Raw genomic sequence first — 18,543 nt, 5'->3', positions numbered from 1 at the left:
AAAACTGTGATTTCTCCTGAAGCAGCCTAGAGGATTTCCATGAAGAATAAGTGTTAGTTACCCAGCTACAGTGGACTCCCATAGCTTATAGATAGTATCTAGACATCCAAAGCTGTCAGTACATGGGATTATAGTGTCAAGCAAGGCACTACCAACCTCCTGAATACTACTTTGGTGATGCCTAAAGGTCCACAGCTTCCAGTGGCAGTTTCCTACCCTAAATTGGTGTCTGGGATACCAGGCAAGAATATGGGAAGGATGTACAGAGTGCACCATCAGCATCACTTTCTTGCCTTTAGAATTTTTGAAGAAAATATTTAGATACCACAGTGACAGGGCTAACAAGTTCCTACAGAGACAGAACTATGGAAGCTCCTGCTGAACAAGCATCATGCTTCATTTCATCCTGGACTCCTGACTTTACAATATTCCCAAATGAGACACAATAATACAACAGAAAGGGTAATTACTAACTTTTTTAATTATGGGAAAAAATTACAAGGTTTAGTTTATGATGGAACTTACCATGCTTTTGCAAAATAAACTCATTTGTCTCAACAGACTCAGACTGTTGTGACCCAACAACAGCTTTCACTCGAACCCAGTGAGAGGCAAAAGGGTCATGTATTTCCCTTGAGACATCACAAAAACGAGCTGAAATGTTCACACAAGTTGAGATGATGTTATAGTAACCTAAGCTGTAAAACAGATCAAGTAACAGTTAATACAATTTCAACTGCACAAGACTCTACAATACACTGCCTGTGACAAAACATCTGTGAGGGTGACTGAGCGCTGGCACAAGTTGCTCAGGGAGGTTGTAGAATCTCCATCCCCAGAGATATTCAAAAGCCATCTGGACATGGTCCTGGGCAACCTGCTCTAGGTGATCCTGTTTGAGCAGGGGGGTTGGACCAGATGACCTCCAGAGGTCCCCATCAATCTCAACCATTCTGTTATTTGACAAATTTTGCCTTAATTTACACTTAGCAACCTTCACCCTACATGACTTCACCACACAGAAACAAAAGAATTTACCATGGACTGAATGCTTTTATATGCTTGTAGAGAATATCAGGTATGGGAAATGACAAAAGAGTAAGAACTTACTTGTAAGGTTTGATTTCCACAATAAAACGAGGAGTTTCAGACATAGGTGGGTACTGCCAATGCAAGATAGTTTTGAAATTTTCGGATGTTATGGCAATCCGCGTTGGTGAAGGCACTAGAAGAAATAGAACAAGTGCACTTTGATTAACAGACCTAGTAAAAAATAAGAACAGCCAAATACATTTCTAAATTATTTGGAAAAGGCAACATGCTAGACATTACTGGAAAAATTAGACATAAAAATTGCAAATACTTGCCCCCAAATGGACTAGTTTGTCACCAGTACGAGCACATGAGCCCTGCAAGCTCATTTTTTATTCTTCTCTCCTACAGAGACAGCTTTCTTCCTGTTTGCAACCCAGAACCTCAGATAGCCTATGCCCATTGAAAGCAAGTCCATCAGATAGCCCGTATCAGGTTATAAGCTGTGATGATTATACTCCTATGTTGGTACTATACAGATATACCAGCAAGACAGACAATATGAATTTACTGAAGTTCAAGATTAGCCCAGTTCCTGTAGTTTTCTCTTGCTTCTCAGAAACTGAATTGGGGGGGGGGAGGGTGGTGGTGGAGAGAATACCAAAGCTGCAGTATCATAGAATCATAAAATCATTTAGGTTGGAAAAGACCTTTAAGATCATTGAGTGCAACCATCAACCCAACACCACCACGCCCACTAAACCATGTCCCAGAGTGCCACATCTACACATCTTGTAAATACCTCCAGGGATGGTGACTCAACCACTTCCCTGGGCAGCCCATTCCAATGCCTGACAACCCTTTCAGTAAAGAAATTTTTCCTAATATCCAACCTAAACCTCCCCTGGTGCAACTCAAGGCCATTTCTTCTTGTCCTATCGCTTGTTACTTGGCAGAAGAGACTGACACCCACCTTGCTACAAGCTCCTTTCAGGTAGTTGTAGAGAGCGATAAGGTCTCCCCTCAGCCTCCTTTTCTCCAGAATAAACAAGCCCAGTTCCCTCAGCCACTCCTCATAAGACTTGTGCTCAAGGCCCTTCACCAGCTTTGTCGCCCTTCTCTGGACACGCTCCAGCACCTCAATGTCTTTCCTCTAGTGAGGGGCCCAAAACTGAACACAGCATTCAAGGTGCGGCCTCACCAGTGGCAAATACAGGGGAACAATCACCTCCCCGCTCCTGCTGGCCACACTACTTCTGATACAGGCCAGGATGCCATTGGCCTTCTTGGCCACCTGGGCACACTGCTGGCTCATATCCAGCTGGCTGTCAACCAGCACCCCCAGGTCTTTCTCTGCCGGGCAGCTTTCCAGCCACTCTTCCCCAAGCCTGTAGCGTTGCATGGGGTTGTTGCGACCCAAGTGCAGGACCCAGCACTTGGCCTTGTTGAACCTCATACAATTGGCCTTGGCCCATCGATCCAGCCTGTCCAGATCCCTCTGTAGAGCCTTCCTACCCTCAAGCAGAACAACCCTCCCGCCCAACTTGGTGTCATCTGCAAACTTGCTGAGGGTGCACTCGATCCCCTTGTCCACATCATTGATAAATATATTAAACAGAACTGGCCCCAGTACTGAGCCCTGGGGAACACCACTTGTGACCGGCTGCCAACTGGATTTAACTCCATTCACCACAACCCTCTGGGCTCGTCCATCCAGCCAGTTTTTCACCCAGTGAAGAGTATACTTGTCTAAGTCATGAGACACCAGCTTCTCAAGGAGTATGCCATGACAAACAGTGTCAAAGGCCTTGCTGAAGTCCAGGTAGACAACACCCAGAGCCTTCCCCTCATCCACTAGGTGGGTCACCTAGTCATAGAAGGAGATCAGGTTGGTCAAGCAGGACCTGCCTTTCATGAACCCATGCTGGCTGGGCCTGATCCCCTGGTTGTCCTGCACATGCCGTGTGAGCGTGCTCAAGATGGACCGCTTCATAACCTTCCCCAGTACCGACGTCAGACTCACAGGCCTGTAGTTCCCTGGATCCTCCTTCCGACCCTTCTTGTAAATGGGCATCACATTGGCAAGCCTCCAGTCATCTGGGACCTCCCCTGTTGACCAGGATTGCTGAGAAATGATGGAGAGTGGCTTGGCAAGCTATTCCGCCAGCTCCCTCAGTACTCTTGGATGGATCCCATCTGGTCCCATGGACTTGTGAGTGTCCAGGTGGTGTAGACGGTCATTAACTTGCTTCCTCCTGGATTATGCAGGGTATATTCTGCTCTCCATCCCTGTCTTCCAGCTCAGGGGGCCGAGTACCCTGAGGATAACTGGTGTCACTACGAAAGACTGAGGCAAAGAAGGCATTAAGTACCTCAGCCTTTTCCTTATCTTTGGTGGCAATGTTCCCCTCTGCATCCAGTAAAGGATGGATATTCTCCTTGGCTCTCTTTTTGTTGTTAACGTATTTGTAAAAACATTTTTTGTTGTCGCTTACGACAGTGGCCAGATTTAGTTCTAGCTGAGCTTTTGCCTTTCTAATTTCCTCTCTGCATGACCTAACAAGATCCCTGTACTCCTCCCAAGTTGCCCGCCCTTTCTTCCAGAGATGATAAACTCTCCTTTTTTTCTTGACTCCTAGCAAAAGCTTCCTGTTCAGCCAGGCCGGTTGTTTTCCTCGGCGGTTCGACTTGCAGCACATGGGAATAGCCTGGTCCTGAGCCATTAAGATTTCCTTCTCAAAGAATGTCCATCCCTCCTGGACCCCTTTGCCCTTCAGGACCATCTCCCAAGGGACTCTCTCAACCAGTGTCCTGAAAAGGCCAAAGTTTGCCCTCTGGAAGTCCATAGCAGTGGTTTTACTGACCCCCTTCCTTGCCTCACCAAGAATTGAGAATTCTATCATTTCACGGTCGCTAAGCCCAAGATGGCCTCCGACCATCACACCTCCCACCAGTCCTTCCCTGTTTGTAAACAGTAGATCTAGCAAGGTCCCTCCCCTGGTTGGCTCACCTACCAGCTGTGTCAGGAAGTTATCTTCCACACACTCCAGGAACCTCCTAGACTGTTTGCTCTCTGCTGTCTTGTATTTCCAGCAGATGTCTGGAAAGTTGAAGTCCCCCATGAGAACAAGGGTACACGATTGTGACACTACTGCCAGCCGCTTGTAGAATGTTTAATCTGCCTCTTCAACCTGGCTGGGCAGTCTATAACAGACTCCCACGGTATCTGCCTTGTTGGCCTTGCCCCTCATCCTTACCCATAAGCACTCGACCTTATCATCACAATCGTGAAGCTCTGTACAGTCCAAACCCTCCCTAACATAGAGAGCCACCCCAGCACCTCTCCTTCCTTGCCTATCCCTTCTGAAGAGCTTATAGCCTTCCATTGCAGCACTCCAGCCATGGGAGTCATCCTACCCTATTTCTGTGATGGCGACCAAGTCATAGCTATCCTGCTGCACAGTGGCTGTTTGGTAGCCATTGTTCTGCTCCTGTTTATTGCCCATGCCACGTGCATTGGCATAGATGCACTTGAGCTGGGCTATCGATACCACCGCCAACATTGGCATGCTGCCCCCAGGCTCATCTCTGGTGAGCCTAGTTTTATCCCTTTCCCCCTTCAAACCTAGTTTAAAGGCCTCTCTGTGAGGCCCGCCAAATCATGAGCAAGAATCCTTTTCCCTCTTCGAGATAGCTGGACTCCATCTGCCGCCAGCAAGCCCGGTGCCGTGTAAACTTCCCCATGATCAAAAACCCCAAAATTCCATGGATGGCACCAGCCTCTGAGCCATGTATTAATCAGGTGTGTTTTCCTGTTCCTTTCAGTATATTTCCCTGCCACTGAAGGGACTGAGGAAAACACTACCTGTGCTCCTGATCTTTCCACTAATCGCCCCAGTGCCCTGAAGTCCCTTTTGATTGCCTTTGGATTTCTCCCTGCAATCTCATCACTGCCAACCTGCACAACTAATAGCAGGTAATAATCAGAGGGCCTAACCAGACCAGGGAGTCTCCTAGTAATGTATTTTACCCAGGCCCCAGGGAGGCAGCAGACTTCCCTGTGGGATGGGTCAGGTCTGCATATTGGGCCCTCCGTACCCTTCAGAAGGGAATTGCCTACAACAATTACCTTCCTTTTCCTCTTAACAGAGGCTGTCGGAATGCATGGGGCTGACTGACTCAGCCTAGGCACCCCCCTGGATAGGCCTTCATCTACATCCTGATCTTCTGATCTGGGTCTGTGCTCCAGGGGAGCCCTACTGAACCCTACTGCCTCCTGACTCAGCCTTGCCAAAAGACAACAGGCCTGCTAGGGAAAGCCTGGATTCAACGTGAATTTCTGACAATGCCATTTTTACCACTCCAGCAGTATTTTTAGAAAGCTGTGATAATAATAATAAACTACTAACATTTGTAAGGAATTTGAACACTGAAGCTGCAATGTAGTTTCATATACAGGAAAGCATTTGAAGTACATTTAAGTAAATACCATCAGAGGTAACACAGTAAGCAATACAAAAATAAAAAGCAGCACTGATAATTTCCTCATACAGCAAGCTTCTGTTCTAAGCACCAACAGTGACAAGGATATTGGGGGAGCAGCTGCAGGGGAAGGAAAATTACATGATCCTGTAACTATTGAAGGCTGTCACATGGCATTCAGAAGGAGAAAAAAAAATGAAGGTCACTCAACTGATTTTAATTGTTACTTCTTAGCTTCTCAATGTCTGGTTTGGTGTCCTTAATATTGTCTTAATATAGCTTTTGTGAAATGTTGACAGGTAACTCATAATTGACCTGTTCTAGACTGCTGCTTGTTCACAGAGCAAGCGCTTCAACTTCACTCTGTGATACATTGAGGGAAAGTAAACAATTTTCACATCTTGAGAACAAGACCACAAAGACAACACTCTACAGAAAGTAATACACAGAGGCCGAGATAAGCTATTAACCACGAAGATTTGATAGACGTAACATACATCACTCTGCAAATGGTGCTGTGGTTTAGTTATGTTTTAATATGTACAGAAGTGGTATTTCAGTTATTGGAAAAAAGGAACACAATCATCAAATTCTCAACCACAAGAAAAAAAGGTGACAAGTTGGCAGAGGAGGTGTCAAAGAACACAAATGTTACTTCAAATATTTAGTTTTAAGGCACAGTGTAGCAAGTCTTAACAACATTTTACTTGTGTACTATTATACAAATAAAACTATGCTTAACAAAAGAGCGGAAAATTAAATCCCAGAACGTGTCTGAACTGCCAGTAGAAGCTACATGGCTTTTACTTATGCAGTTACATGCCACTTTGCTTTCTCCTCCCTCATTCTTCCTCCCATCCCCACATTTTTATTTTGTACAGAGACAGAGTTGCTACCCTTGATTTCAAGGGAGCAAACTTTAAGCTACTCAGGGAGCTCCTTAGCAGTGTTCCCCAGGAATCTGCTCTTGAGGGCTTAGGGGTCCATGAGTGCTGGTCAGCTTTTAAGAACCACCTGTAGAAGCATAGGAGCAGGCAATCCTGTGGTTTTGTAAGTCAAGCAAGAGGGGCAGACCAGCTTGGCTGAACAAGGAACTCCCTGTGGAGCTCAGAAGCAAAAAGAAATTGAATGATGTCTGGAACCAAGGTCAGGCTTTGTGGGAGGATTAGAGTCATGGTTCGCAGGGAGAAGACACAAAAGGCCAAAGCTGAACTAGAGTTGAAAGTGGCCAGTGTTGTTTCAGATAACAGGAAGGGCTTTTTTAAGTACGTTAATAGCAAGTGGAGGTCTAAGGAAAACATTGGACCAATACTTGCTGAAGATGGTCACCTGACTAATAAGGATGAAGAAAAAGCAGAATCATTCAATGTGGGTTTTTCTTTTTGTTTGGTTGGGGTTTTTTTTGCCTCAGTCTTTAATAATACTGATAGACCTTGGGATGCCTGGTCCTCTGAGTCAGAGTACCCTAAGTGCAGGAACAGTGACCTACCATTTGTGGACACTGAAACTGTAAGCAGCCAGCTGTATCAGCTGAATGTTCACAAGTCCATGCAGCCTGATGGGATTCACCCCAGAGCACTGAAGGAGCCAGTAGATGTTACAGTAGGACCCCTCTTGATCACCTACCAAAGGTCTGGGGAGGTCCCTGCTGACTGGAAAGGACTATTCCAATTTACAAAAAGGGTGTGAGGGAAGACCCAGGAGACTACAGATCTGTTAGTCTAACCTCAGTACCTGGAAAAATAACAGAGATCATACTGGGTGCTATTGAAAGACATTTAAAGAACAATATGATCACCACACAGAGTCATCATGGGTTTACAAAGGCAAAGTCCTGTTTAATCAATTTAATATCCTTTTATGACAAGGTCACCTGCCTAGTGGATGAAGGGAAGGCAGTGGATGTAGTTTTGCTGGATTCTCCTAAGGCTTCTGATACTGTCCCTCACAGCATTCTTCTGGACAAATTGTCCAGCTGTGAGATGAGCAGGTACCTGGTGATCTGGGTGAAGAACTGGCTGAACGGCAGGGCTCAAAGGGTTGTAGTGAATGAGGCTACATCTGGGTAGTGACCAGTCATCAGCAGTGTTCCTCAGGGCTCAATTCTAGGACCTGTTCTGTTCAGTATTTTTACCAATGATCTGGATGCAGGAGTTGAACGCACCATTAGCAAATTTGCTGGTGATACTAAACTGGGAGGTGCTGTTGACTCTCTCAAAGTATGAGAGGCCTTGCAGAGGGATCTAGATAGATTGGAGTATTGGGCAGTGATTAACGGGATGAAATTTAACAAGTCCAAATGCTGGATTCTGCACCTGGGACAGAGTAACACTGGGCACAAGTATAAATCAGGAGAGGAGTGGCACAGGAATGTAATACTCTGAAGTACTTGTGAGTGCTGAGCAATCAACTAGAACTAAAAAGAATCTGCCAAGTCACTCCTCCACAGCTCCATAAAAGACTACTCAACCTAATTCTCTGCTCTTCCATCTAGAGATGATTTTTAACATGCTCCAGCTCTGAGACTACAAAGTACCTAGCAGAAAACAAGCTTTCCTCATGAAAAGACAACTTTCTTCACAAATTATAGCACCATATAAATCACCTTACCAGCCACCAAGAATGTCACCACCACCATGTCAAGATCTCCGATAGCACTGCAAGTTGGCCTTGATCACTTACAGGAATGAGTTTACACATACCATCAGCTCATTGTTTTCATCCTCACTTTTAACAACTTTGCTTTCAGTGATCAAGTTAGTCAAGCACTATCTCCCTCTCTGATCTTTCACTCCATATCCTCAAGACAAACCTAAAGGACACCTTTCAGCATGAGCTCAGAAGCTAAAAGTCATAACTCTACTTAGAAGCAAAAGCCAGTAAAGAAACAGGTTTATAGCACACCTCCTCTCACCTCATTAACCTCTCCATGTTTCACAGAGGAAGAATTATCTCCCTCTCTTTTTCTAAGGAATGACACCTTACTACTCCTTCTACCACTTCCCTTACTCTCTACAGGCACCAGTCATGTCTCTCAAGTGCTCTAATGGATATGTAGTAAAGTCAAATGTAAATTGTTCTCAGCCTGTATTTATTTTTGAGGTTTGCTGGTTCTACTTTAAAGCCAAAGAAAGCCTGAAAGCTCATCCCCTTTCCCTAATTACACTGGTTATTTTCATGGAAGACTATCTCTGCCTGCAAATCTTGCCTAACCAATTTGAGTGGCCAAGGACCTTGCTCTTCAGGTCATTTAGCAATAGTACACAGAACCTTAGCACAAGTGACAGCAGCTGAAGATGCAGAAATGAGTGCTCAGCACTGCAACAGTTCAGACCAAAGGACCTCAAAACAGGCACAGAAAATGGATCAGCTTGTGATCACCCATGGAAAGTCTACTTTTAACACCTTGGTCAGACAAGTGCCTTTCTTCAGGTTTGTTATCTCCCTTGCATGCCCCTCCTCAATCAATCAAATGGTCTTCCTTGTCCAGCTCACAGCCCCTTTACTCAGGCTGTCTATGTGACTTCTAATGATTTCTCCTCCAGCCAGTGCAGAGGCAGAGCCTTGGGACACCCCAGACTCATTTCACTCCAGCATCAATATTACAGACCATAGAGAACACTGCAGATTTTCAGTGTGATAACATCTAATCTTCATAGATGCTATCTCTGCATATTGCCAGTTAATATGCCATAATAATTTATGTGAATACTCTTTACTTAACCCATAATGAAGCACTGATTTTTTTAAACATGTACACCCTGTTCTATGCTGTTCAGCAGGCACAACTGGAGGAAGATGACAATGGCTAGTGCCGCAGTGGTACACTTTAAACATAAAACTCCTTCTAATTTATAATAAACATAAACGTAGAAACACTCAAAGTGTAAATTCAAACAGTGAGAAACTAAGTGTGGAAAAAGTGAAAAGAAAATTGATCAGCAAATAATGTGCGTGATGCATGATACAGGACACTCAACAAGTTCTGGTTTGCCTCCAGTTCAAATGCAGCAATTTCCATCTGCAGTTAGCTCTGTTCACCTTGCCTTGTAAGACAGCAATACTGACAGAAAGGTCAGCAAGAACAATTTTTTCACAGAAATACGGAAATTGAATTGTGTATGTGCACTGTGGAACATAAGAGGAACTTCAGACAGCAGCTCTATGTCCAGAGAATAAAGCAATAAAAGGCAAAGGTAGTTCAGCCAGATTTACATTTTTTTAAGAGTACTAGAAGAAACCAAGTGTGCCTGGATTTTGAGGATAAAGAACTGGAACACTGGAAAGCAAAGCTAGGAGTAAGGGAGGGGTAAAAGCAAACACAAGCATGATCACAGGGTGACGTAGAAGTTGAGCATTTAATAGAGAACAGACATGGGAAAGCAACCACACAGTTTATCTGAGCAAACTCACACTTGCATCAGTTTATAACCAACATACATAATAACTCAGAGAGAAATGTGAATATTTATTTGTTCATATACAAACAATGCAGACTAACTACTGCTGCCATATTGGTGGCAAAGACCTCAGCAGGTGTGACCACTGTGGTGTGTGTTTATATATATATATAAAATCAAATATCTTCTCAATGTGCAATTATCTTAACTAATGTATTTAAGTTTTGGAGACATTTACATCTTCAGCAAACCTGCATAGCGAACAGGAAGGAAATACATGTGGGAGGAAATTGAAAACCAAATGCTACCAGAAGACTTTTGCTTTACTGCAAATATCTGGTGCTTGGTTTCAGGCGGCTAAGTAATAAGGGGTTTTTTTGGTTTTTTCAAAGTAACAGGAACAAGTGTACCAGTTGTATCTTCTAAGACTAAGGAAGATAACTCATAGAACTAATCCACTAGTTGCACACAATATATGATAATAGTTCTGCTTCAAAAGCATCCATCAAACCAGAAAATGTTTGTTTGTATCTACAAGTCTAACTTGTTTTGTACATTTTACTTCCCCAAATCCAAACCACCACACTACACATCTTTCACAAATCTCAGCAGACACACGCACACCAAGAAAGATTTCTATACTAGTCTGGTTTCAAGCTATCTTGTTCACTATATAAATGCTCCTGAACAATACTACCTATGGAAAGTGCTCATGAAATACAAGTTTGAAGCAGCCATATATTCAATAAAATCTATTTTTAAAGCATATACAGAAGGACTTAATATTTTTTTATAGGAGTAGATGTCCCACCTGTTCACTGAGCCTCAGCAACGCATCACCCAACAGCAAAAATTAAATCAATGAATTGGAGAATGGGACACTTCAGAGATGTAAAAATGAGACAGCCTTTAAACTGATGTTTGTATCTTGTGCAACACCAAAGTTCCTTCCCTCATTCTGGCAGAGGGCATGAGGCATTACTGTACACACAGAGGCATTTGTCACCACTGTTCACAGAAGTGGAATTTAACTGCAAGTGCAATAATGCATGTAACAGAACAGGTCCAGATGAGTCCACAATGCAGACTCTATGGTACAGTTATCTGAGACAACAGTGACTTAAAGAACCAGAGTTCATTCAAGTTGCATGTGCCTATTAAACATTATTTGGCCACTGAAATACAGATTAAAAGCACAAATTGAAAGCTTAAAAAGAAACTGACAAAACAAGTAAAAACATCTTTTGAAAGTCTGCTCCTTTTTTGGATTTCCATGAAAAACAAACAAATCCTTATAATCCCCAAGTGACACATCACAGGAAAACAGTTTTAAGCCATTTCAATAGGCCAAGAGGGACAACAGTTTGAACTTTGCTTTGGATTCATGCCAGGTGGGTAACTCATCATTTAGCCTGTTAAAAAACAGTCAGATACAATGCTAACAAATCAGTCCCTTCTGGGTCCCTGACTGGGAAAATGGTGCACCTTCCTTATGCCAGCCTCATGGTCCATCTGAGCTCATATATCCAATTCAACTACACCCAGAAAGACTAGCAGCTTTGGTGACTTCACAAGTGTAAGAAAGTGATTCTCCTTAGCTTTCACCACCACTGAAAGAGAAGACAAGGGAATAAAGATCAGCTAAATCTGCACTACCTGAGAATGTGTATTGCTGCAGAGTCCTGCAGAAGCAATGAAAAAAAAAAAAACCAAACAGAAAAAGGCAAAAAGAAAAAAAGAAAAAAAGTGGCAAAAAGGCAGCCAGTAGCCTGAAAAATGGATTCAGAGAGTAGCAAGTCTGTGCTAAGGGTGAAAAATAGCACATAAAAATAATTGAATCTGTTTCTGAATGCAGCAACTGAATCAAGCGCTCAAGCTCTCTGTGCAAGATTCCCTTTATTTCACAAAAGAATCAAACTTATACATGTTTCAACAAAGATCTAGAAAGAACTAACGGCATACAGCCAATACTACTAACACAGGAGGGCATATCTGGCTCAGCTGGGATGTTTGCCAGTCCTCAGAACAGTTCAAGATAAAAACATTCCATACATATACTCACGACTGTCTTCAGCCACATCTTACCAGGCCTACACAAGGCCATCCTCCAACCTGACCTTGTAAAACTAGTTCTTCAAATGCTTAGCAAACATGCAGCACAACAAATTCTAACGGTCACTCTTGAAAAATGCCAGGTGTTCCGAGCTGCTCCCACACTGAACACTGCATTTCCTTCTAGAATGGTCCTCTTTAATCATTTAGAGTCTCACTTCAATCTGTTCTGAATCAAACCAAATTGGCCTGTGTTAAAGCAGAGTACAGCCATCTGGGGGCTAGAAGAGAGCTAGGAGCACTGCCCAAAACTGCAGGATGGAATTTCAGCAGGAAGGGGTCAGCGCTTAGCACAGGCTGCAAGAGCACCAAGCTTGTGCTCTGGGGAGAAATGTGAAATGACGGTCAGAGGGGGGGGCTCTGTCCACTGCTGCATTCCCCTTCAGGGCACCACACCTGGGTTAGCATGCATCCATCTCTACTGTGCACTTCTGGCAGGCCAGGCACTAAAGATCAATAGCCCAGTTCCTGGTCTTGTCAGCCTGCTGGAGGGGAGACTGCCTGTAGGCTGGTTTTGGCCAGGAGCTTGACAGACCAGCAAACACCAAGCAGCAAGGTGATGAAGAATTTTGTTCCTGCTACCCGCCCAGCCTTCTTCCAAGTGGCACCAGCCACATAGCATATGTGGAAAGATTTGCATGTGCTTGCCTTCACCCACTTACGTTTATCCCTCCAAAAGAAACACAGGACATACACTTCTCTTGTAATGTTGCTCTTATACCTTGATGGTATTGCCTTAAAGTTATTAAAAACAAGCTTAAATTAGTGCAAGTAACAGCAATTCTATGCACAAAGTTCTACCAGAAGTTCTCAAAAGATCTTAAATTCAAAAAGGAAACCACATTCAATTTACAAATGAAGGGAGTATGAAAACCAAGGGTAAAATTTAAAGCTATTATTTTTTAAAATATTTAGTAAAATGAACTTAAATGATTTCACAGGAATCAGGAATAAACACTATACACAGTATTTAGTACATTTTTACAGCTTCTGTTTACAACAGGTTTTTATTTTCTCAGGGCTCAGAGGTTTGACACTTCCACGGAGCTTTTAAAATCAGTGTTTATGATAAAAATCTCCGCAAGGTGGTATGCTGTACCGAGAGGAGCGGAAGACCTGGATTACCATCTTAAAAAAAATACAGTAACTTGCACAAGATGGACATTTTAAAAACTGCTGTAATAGTAGAAGCTAAATATTGTTTTATCTATTTTATGACTATTCTTCCCTTTTGTTGTAGCTGAGAAGTCATTATAACAGATGATATCTAAATACAGCACTTTCCATCATCTAATTTGTTTTTGTTTGCAGCTGGACAGACAACGGCTATGACTGCCAATAATCTGAACCATAAAAGAACAAATCAAGACCACCAAGATCATCACATGCAACAGGAAGACAGCTGCAAAAATGAAGTACATATATCACCTTGGAAATCTTGCTTTCAATGTGCAATAAGCACCTGAACTATCACAGTCTCCAAATCTTCTGGTACTGTAATCTTGACCAGGGACCTCCTCTTCCAGACACTTAAATGCAGACTGAGAGTTCCCATCAACAAGGCCCAGCTCCACTGATGAGTCACAGGCCTATCAATGCAGACATGTTTAAGCACCCAGCTTTAGGAAACGCTGGGGGCGTTTAGCTATTCGGCTGTCTGGCTTTTCTAAGGAAAATTGTGTCCTACAACAGAAGACGAAGATGACTGGGCATTTCCTCATTACACACTCAGCCTCGAGATTCGTATTACATGCTTGGCACACTGAAAGACCTACTAAGACTTAAGAAAAAAAAAATCACTATCATTGCAAAGGAAAGCATCATAAACATGCTTCAGAATTCCCCTTCTACATTCATCCTTCCACTGTAAGCCAGCATGTCTGCTTGCATCAATGTAATAATGAAGTAAGTACATGGTATTAGTTCATCATTACAGATATAACCAGCATTTTAATTCAGCTAATACACAGCAATATCTATCAGAATTCCCTTCATCATGTTTTTGTTCACTAAAAACCTAAGTTTTTGCTTAAATTATGAAGTCTCTGAAGGGTATGGTTATACAGGCCATGGCCAACCTGAGCGCAAGTCACCAGAAAAACTCTGCCTGTGTTTCCAAAACCTAACTCAGAAGTATATTCTGCTCCTTTCATCTGAGGGTTTGCTGCATTCACGTGCAGAAAAATGAGCTTTTTGCTTCTAGGCAGCCTGCCACATCAACTACACCACAGCACCATTCTGTAGTCTTATACGGAGGTAACTGTTGTGCTGGACTAGGCTGGATTATGGCAGGTTTGTTTTACGCTAAGCGATTTACTGGTATTGTGTTTTTACCTTAAAATTGCTTAATGCCATGTAGAAGTAGCATATTCTATCAGCAATAAAAGCATGCCCTTAAAAGAGGTGAAGTCAGATCTCAAAAGACAGTATTTAACACAACAAGCCTCCTTACTGCTGAAATGTGAAAAAAGGGAGTTTCCCTGCAAGGTTTACTGGTTAACAATCAGCCACCAAGTCCAACAGACTGGACACTCAAGACGTAAACTACCAGGGGACAAGTCAGCAGGCAGATTACCATTTTTACTGCTCCTAGTCCACATCAGGTAAACCTAAGTAGTCTTCCAAAATCCCATACAGTGTGGCCCATCCCCAAGGGCAACCAAGTTCAGTCACTCCACCTGGCCATGGATCTAAACTGCAAGAAGTCCTAGTGAATCTGCATTACGCATTTGCAGAATCCGAGGTGCCTGGGCACATCATCAGTGTTTCTGCGACCAGCTGCAAGCAGCATTTTAGGTAAATGGATCTTGTTTTGTTGGTAAAGCTCAGGAGAGTACTGCTGGGTAAAGCTCAAGAGAGTGCTGCTGCATTTATCTAATGTGTGGACATGCTTCCTATTTCAAGCCCTTTCATAAAGGGCGTAACAGGCAACACCCTGTATACTGCTCACAATATTGTTAAAAATTAAATCTGCATTCTCTTTTGACCTGAGCTATTAGAGAGCAATCTCTGGTTTTAATGAGATGTTCCAGTTTGAAGTGAAACTTGTAAACCAGACTGAGTATTTCTTTCATGATTTACTTGCACCAACTCTTCCCAAACAGAGACAAGACTGTTCTTTGCTGGCAGGCCACCCTCCTCCCCATCAGTGCTTGGCTGAAATGTGTCCCCACACCTGTGGTCAAGGCCATGATCCTGACACCTTGTTTGGACTCCCCAGTCTTGCACTCCCCCATCTTTGCATTGCAATTCCCCGTTTATCTGCTTTTTTGAACATATGCGTTCATAAAGTACAGTGGAATAGGCCTGTTTGATGCACACCCTGCTCTTGGTTTACGTGACAAAATGTACAAACACCTAAAATAACGGCTGCTATCAGCCACTCTTACTGTAAATGACTGTAACCATTTATTACAGCTGTGATAAAGCCAGGGTTTATGCCCATAACAGTAACCGGACAGCAGAAATAGGTCTCCAAATGCGCTGACAGTGCAGTGCTACCAGAACTAATTAGCATGCCACTAGATCACTTCCACGGCAAAGTTTAATCTCGCAACCCAAGAGAGAGCTCAACCGGTACCGGGTCACCTCGGCGGGACAACACAGCACAGGCCCGGGGGCTGGGGGGGTTGGGGTACGAAGCTGAACGAAGCGGGACTCGGTTCCCTCGCCGCCGCCCGGCTGCTCGCCCTCCAGGGGGCAAGGAGGGCCCCGCCGCTTCCCCTCCGGCTCCCTGTGCCTACGCAGGGACGCGAGGCCGGGGGACCCACCGCGGCCCCGGCGGCCCTCGGTCACGAACGACTCCGGGAGAGGGCGAAGCACCGGCGGCGGCGCCGCCAGCTCCGGGCCCACCGCCCCGCTCCGCGCTCCTCAGGGGACCCGGGCGGGGGGGTGGGCGGCCTGCCTGCCTGCCCGTCCCGGCCCGGCCCGGCCCGGCCCGTCCCCCCGTCCCGGCCCCGCCCGTTACCTGCGGGCGGCTGGTTCCCGCGGGAGGCCGCGCTCCGGCGGGGTGCCAGCAGCGCCGCGAGCGCCAGGAGAGCCAGCAGCACCCGCATGGCGCTCGGCGGCGGTTGGGGACGCGCACGCGGGGCCACCCAAGCTCCGGCTCGCTCTCCGCTCGGCTGCGCTGCGCTCCGCTCCGGCGCCTGCGCGCCGCGCTCCCCACGGGCACGGCCGGGAAGGGGCGGGCGGCCCCGCCCCCGGCGGGAAGGAGGGCGGGCGGCGGCGCGGCGGGTCACTGCCGGGCAGCGGCGGGCTTGCCGGGCGGGCAGCCGGGCGGACAGCCGCGCGGGGGCGGGGCTGCCTGAGGGGCGCCGCCGGAGCGGAGGGGAGAGGGGAGTGCCGCCCGGGCCGGGGAGGAGGCCGGAGCCAGGGAGGCGGCGGGGGCCGCGGCGGGCGCAGTGGGGACGTTCGCCTCCGCCATGCCCTGGCCTTGTTAATTTTGTGGGTTTTACGTGCCGGTGCTGTGTTATCTCTGTCAGCCCCAGCCGCTGAAAAAGCATCCTCCTCCTCCTCCTCGTCATGTTGGGAGTTCTGCTCTCTCCCCATTTCTCAAAAAACGCAAAGCGTTCATCCTGTGGAGTTTTTCAGAAACGGTGCTTTGAATTCATACACGTAGAGGAATCCTAATCTATGATGAGAGATTTTATTCCTTCGTGCAAGCAACCTAAATTTATATCCACTTCAAAGAATCAAATGAAATGCTGCCAAGCAAGATGGAGATCGCAGCTCGTTCCACCCTCCGGTTCTATGCCTCCCACCCAGTGTCCCAGTGCCAGATGGTTCTCCACCTTAACCATTCAACCTCAGGGCCACCCTGGGCCAGATGAGGAGAAGGACACAGAAGAAACCTCTTCTGCTACACACTTCCCCAGCTGTAAGGTGGATGCAGCAGCTTTTTAAGCTCCTGTCCGAGGTTCTACAAATCACACTTGTATCTAGACCTAAAATGGAGGCAGCTTGAGGGTTCCTTGGCACGCATGCTTCTTCCCAGGCTTTCAAAGAGACAGAAAGGAGGAAACAGAGCTGCTTGCTAGAGCCATTATTCTTCCCCTTTCTCACGCCTCTCCTGGAAAACGTAACTTCAGCTGCTCCCTCGCTGTTTATTTCCTATCCCACTTCCTGGAGAAAGGTGTGGAGGAGGAATTGCTTTTCTTGCGATCTGCATTTGCAAAACTGAGGAGACAGCACGATTTTCTGCACAAGAGGGAATGAGTAGCGAGGAGAGGGAGATTGCAATCCGGCACTGGATGCTGAAGAAAACACCTCACTGGTATGGCCTCAGAAATTATGGTGTCCCCACAGGTGATGAAGTGGTGCTGTGAGGTGTAGGGTCAGTGCGGGTTAGAGAGCCAACATCTGCTCCCAGCTGCGCTAAGGCTGAAGAAAATGGATTGTGAAACTACACTCACATTATGTAGCAACACTATACTCACAGACTGACCTTTGTGATTAATATGAGTGCAGTAACGAGCTTCACAACCAACAAGTGCTTAACTGTCTTGTTTGAAATATTGGCCACTCACTGGCATGTGGATTTTAACTTCCTGAATGGCAGCATGCTTGCATGGTATTTTCTGACACATAACACATTTTCTAGCACATGACAATAGGACGAGAGGAAGCGACCTCAAGCTGCACCAGGGAAGGTTTAGACTGGATATTAGGAAAAAATTCTTCACCAAAAGGGTTGTCAAGCATTGGAACAGGCTGCCCTGGGAAGTGGTTGAGTCACCGTCCCTGGAGGTATTTAAAAGACGTGTAGATGTGGCACTTAAGGGCATGGTTTAGTGGTGGGCTTGGCAGTGTTACATTAACGGTTGGACTTGATCTTAAGGGTCTTTTCCAACATAAATAATTCTACGATTCTACGACTGAAATGGTATTTTACACAAAAGTAAGTGAGAACAAGGAATCACCAGCCCTGGGTAGATGTTAGGTATTCTGACAGTCCTATCAAGGGCTGACAGTGTGCCTAAGGTAGGTGTCACATCAGCAGAGCTTAATAAGGTTGGTTTTTATAATGACAATACTGCAGAGACTTAACAGAGCATTGTGAAAGATGAAAACAATGAATAAAAATTAAGTCAGCTCTCCACAGAGGAATTAAGGAAATGTAATTCCGGTTATGAGAGCTGTCCCCGGCACACCTTCTGCCTGTGCTACCACAACCCCTGTACACACCTCCCAGCTCTTACTGTGCAGCCAGTGAAGTCCATCCCCACCAAAACATTACAAACTTGCTAAATTTTTTCCTTGTCTTGAATTGTTACACGCTGGAAAAGAAAAAGAAAAAAATTGGCCATTATCATGTGAAGCATCGTGTAACTTCCTCCTTTGCACCCCTTTTCATGCTCAGCCCAAGTGGTGGTCACATGCCTCTCTGTGAGAAAGGTCTTGACAAGATAAACAACTTCTCAGATTGTGGGACAAGTTTCCGCAGTCTTTTGCTTGCTTGTTTGCTTGTTTGTTTTTTAGCTATCACTGAGTGATAGCTATCTTTAGTGTCACAGAGTTG

General features: G+C 45.3%; 1 protein-coding gene across 1 annotated transcript in view; it reads right to left on the bottom strand.

Annotated features, from left to right (window-relative positions):
* Nucleotides 1-16,184, bottom strand: part of IFNGR1 (interferon gamma receptor 1) — a 32,068-nt gene extending 15,884 nt beyond the window's left edge. The window contains exons 1-3 of the mRNA XM_030022751.2: nt 15,994-16,184; nt 1,111-1,225; nt 526-698 (exon numbers count right to left, since the gene is read on the bottom strand). Of these exons, the coding sequence (XP_029878611.1) occupies nt 526-698; nt 1,111-1,225; nt 15,994-16,081 (376 nt within the window). The 5' untranslated portion in view covers nt 16,082-16,184. The remainder of the gene's footprint in view (nt 1-525; nt 699-1,110; nt 1,226-15,993) is intronic.
* Between the last annotated feature and the right edge of the window lie 2,359 nt (nt 16,185-18,543).

This window comes from Aquila chrysaetos, chromosome 8, assembly GCF_900496995.4.
Source record: "Aquila chrysaetos chrysaetos chromosome 8, bAquChr1.4, whole genome shotgun sequence".
NCBI lineage: Eukaryota > Metazoa > Chordata > Aves > Accipitriformes > Accipitridae > Aquila > Aquila chrysaetos.
Note: the sequence above shows the minus strand (reverse complement) of the source record. Positions and strands in the feature narration are given on the sequence as shown.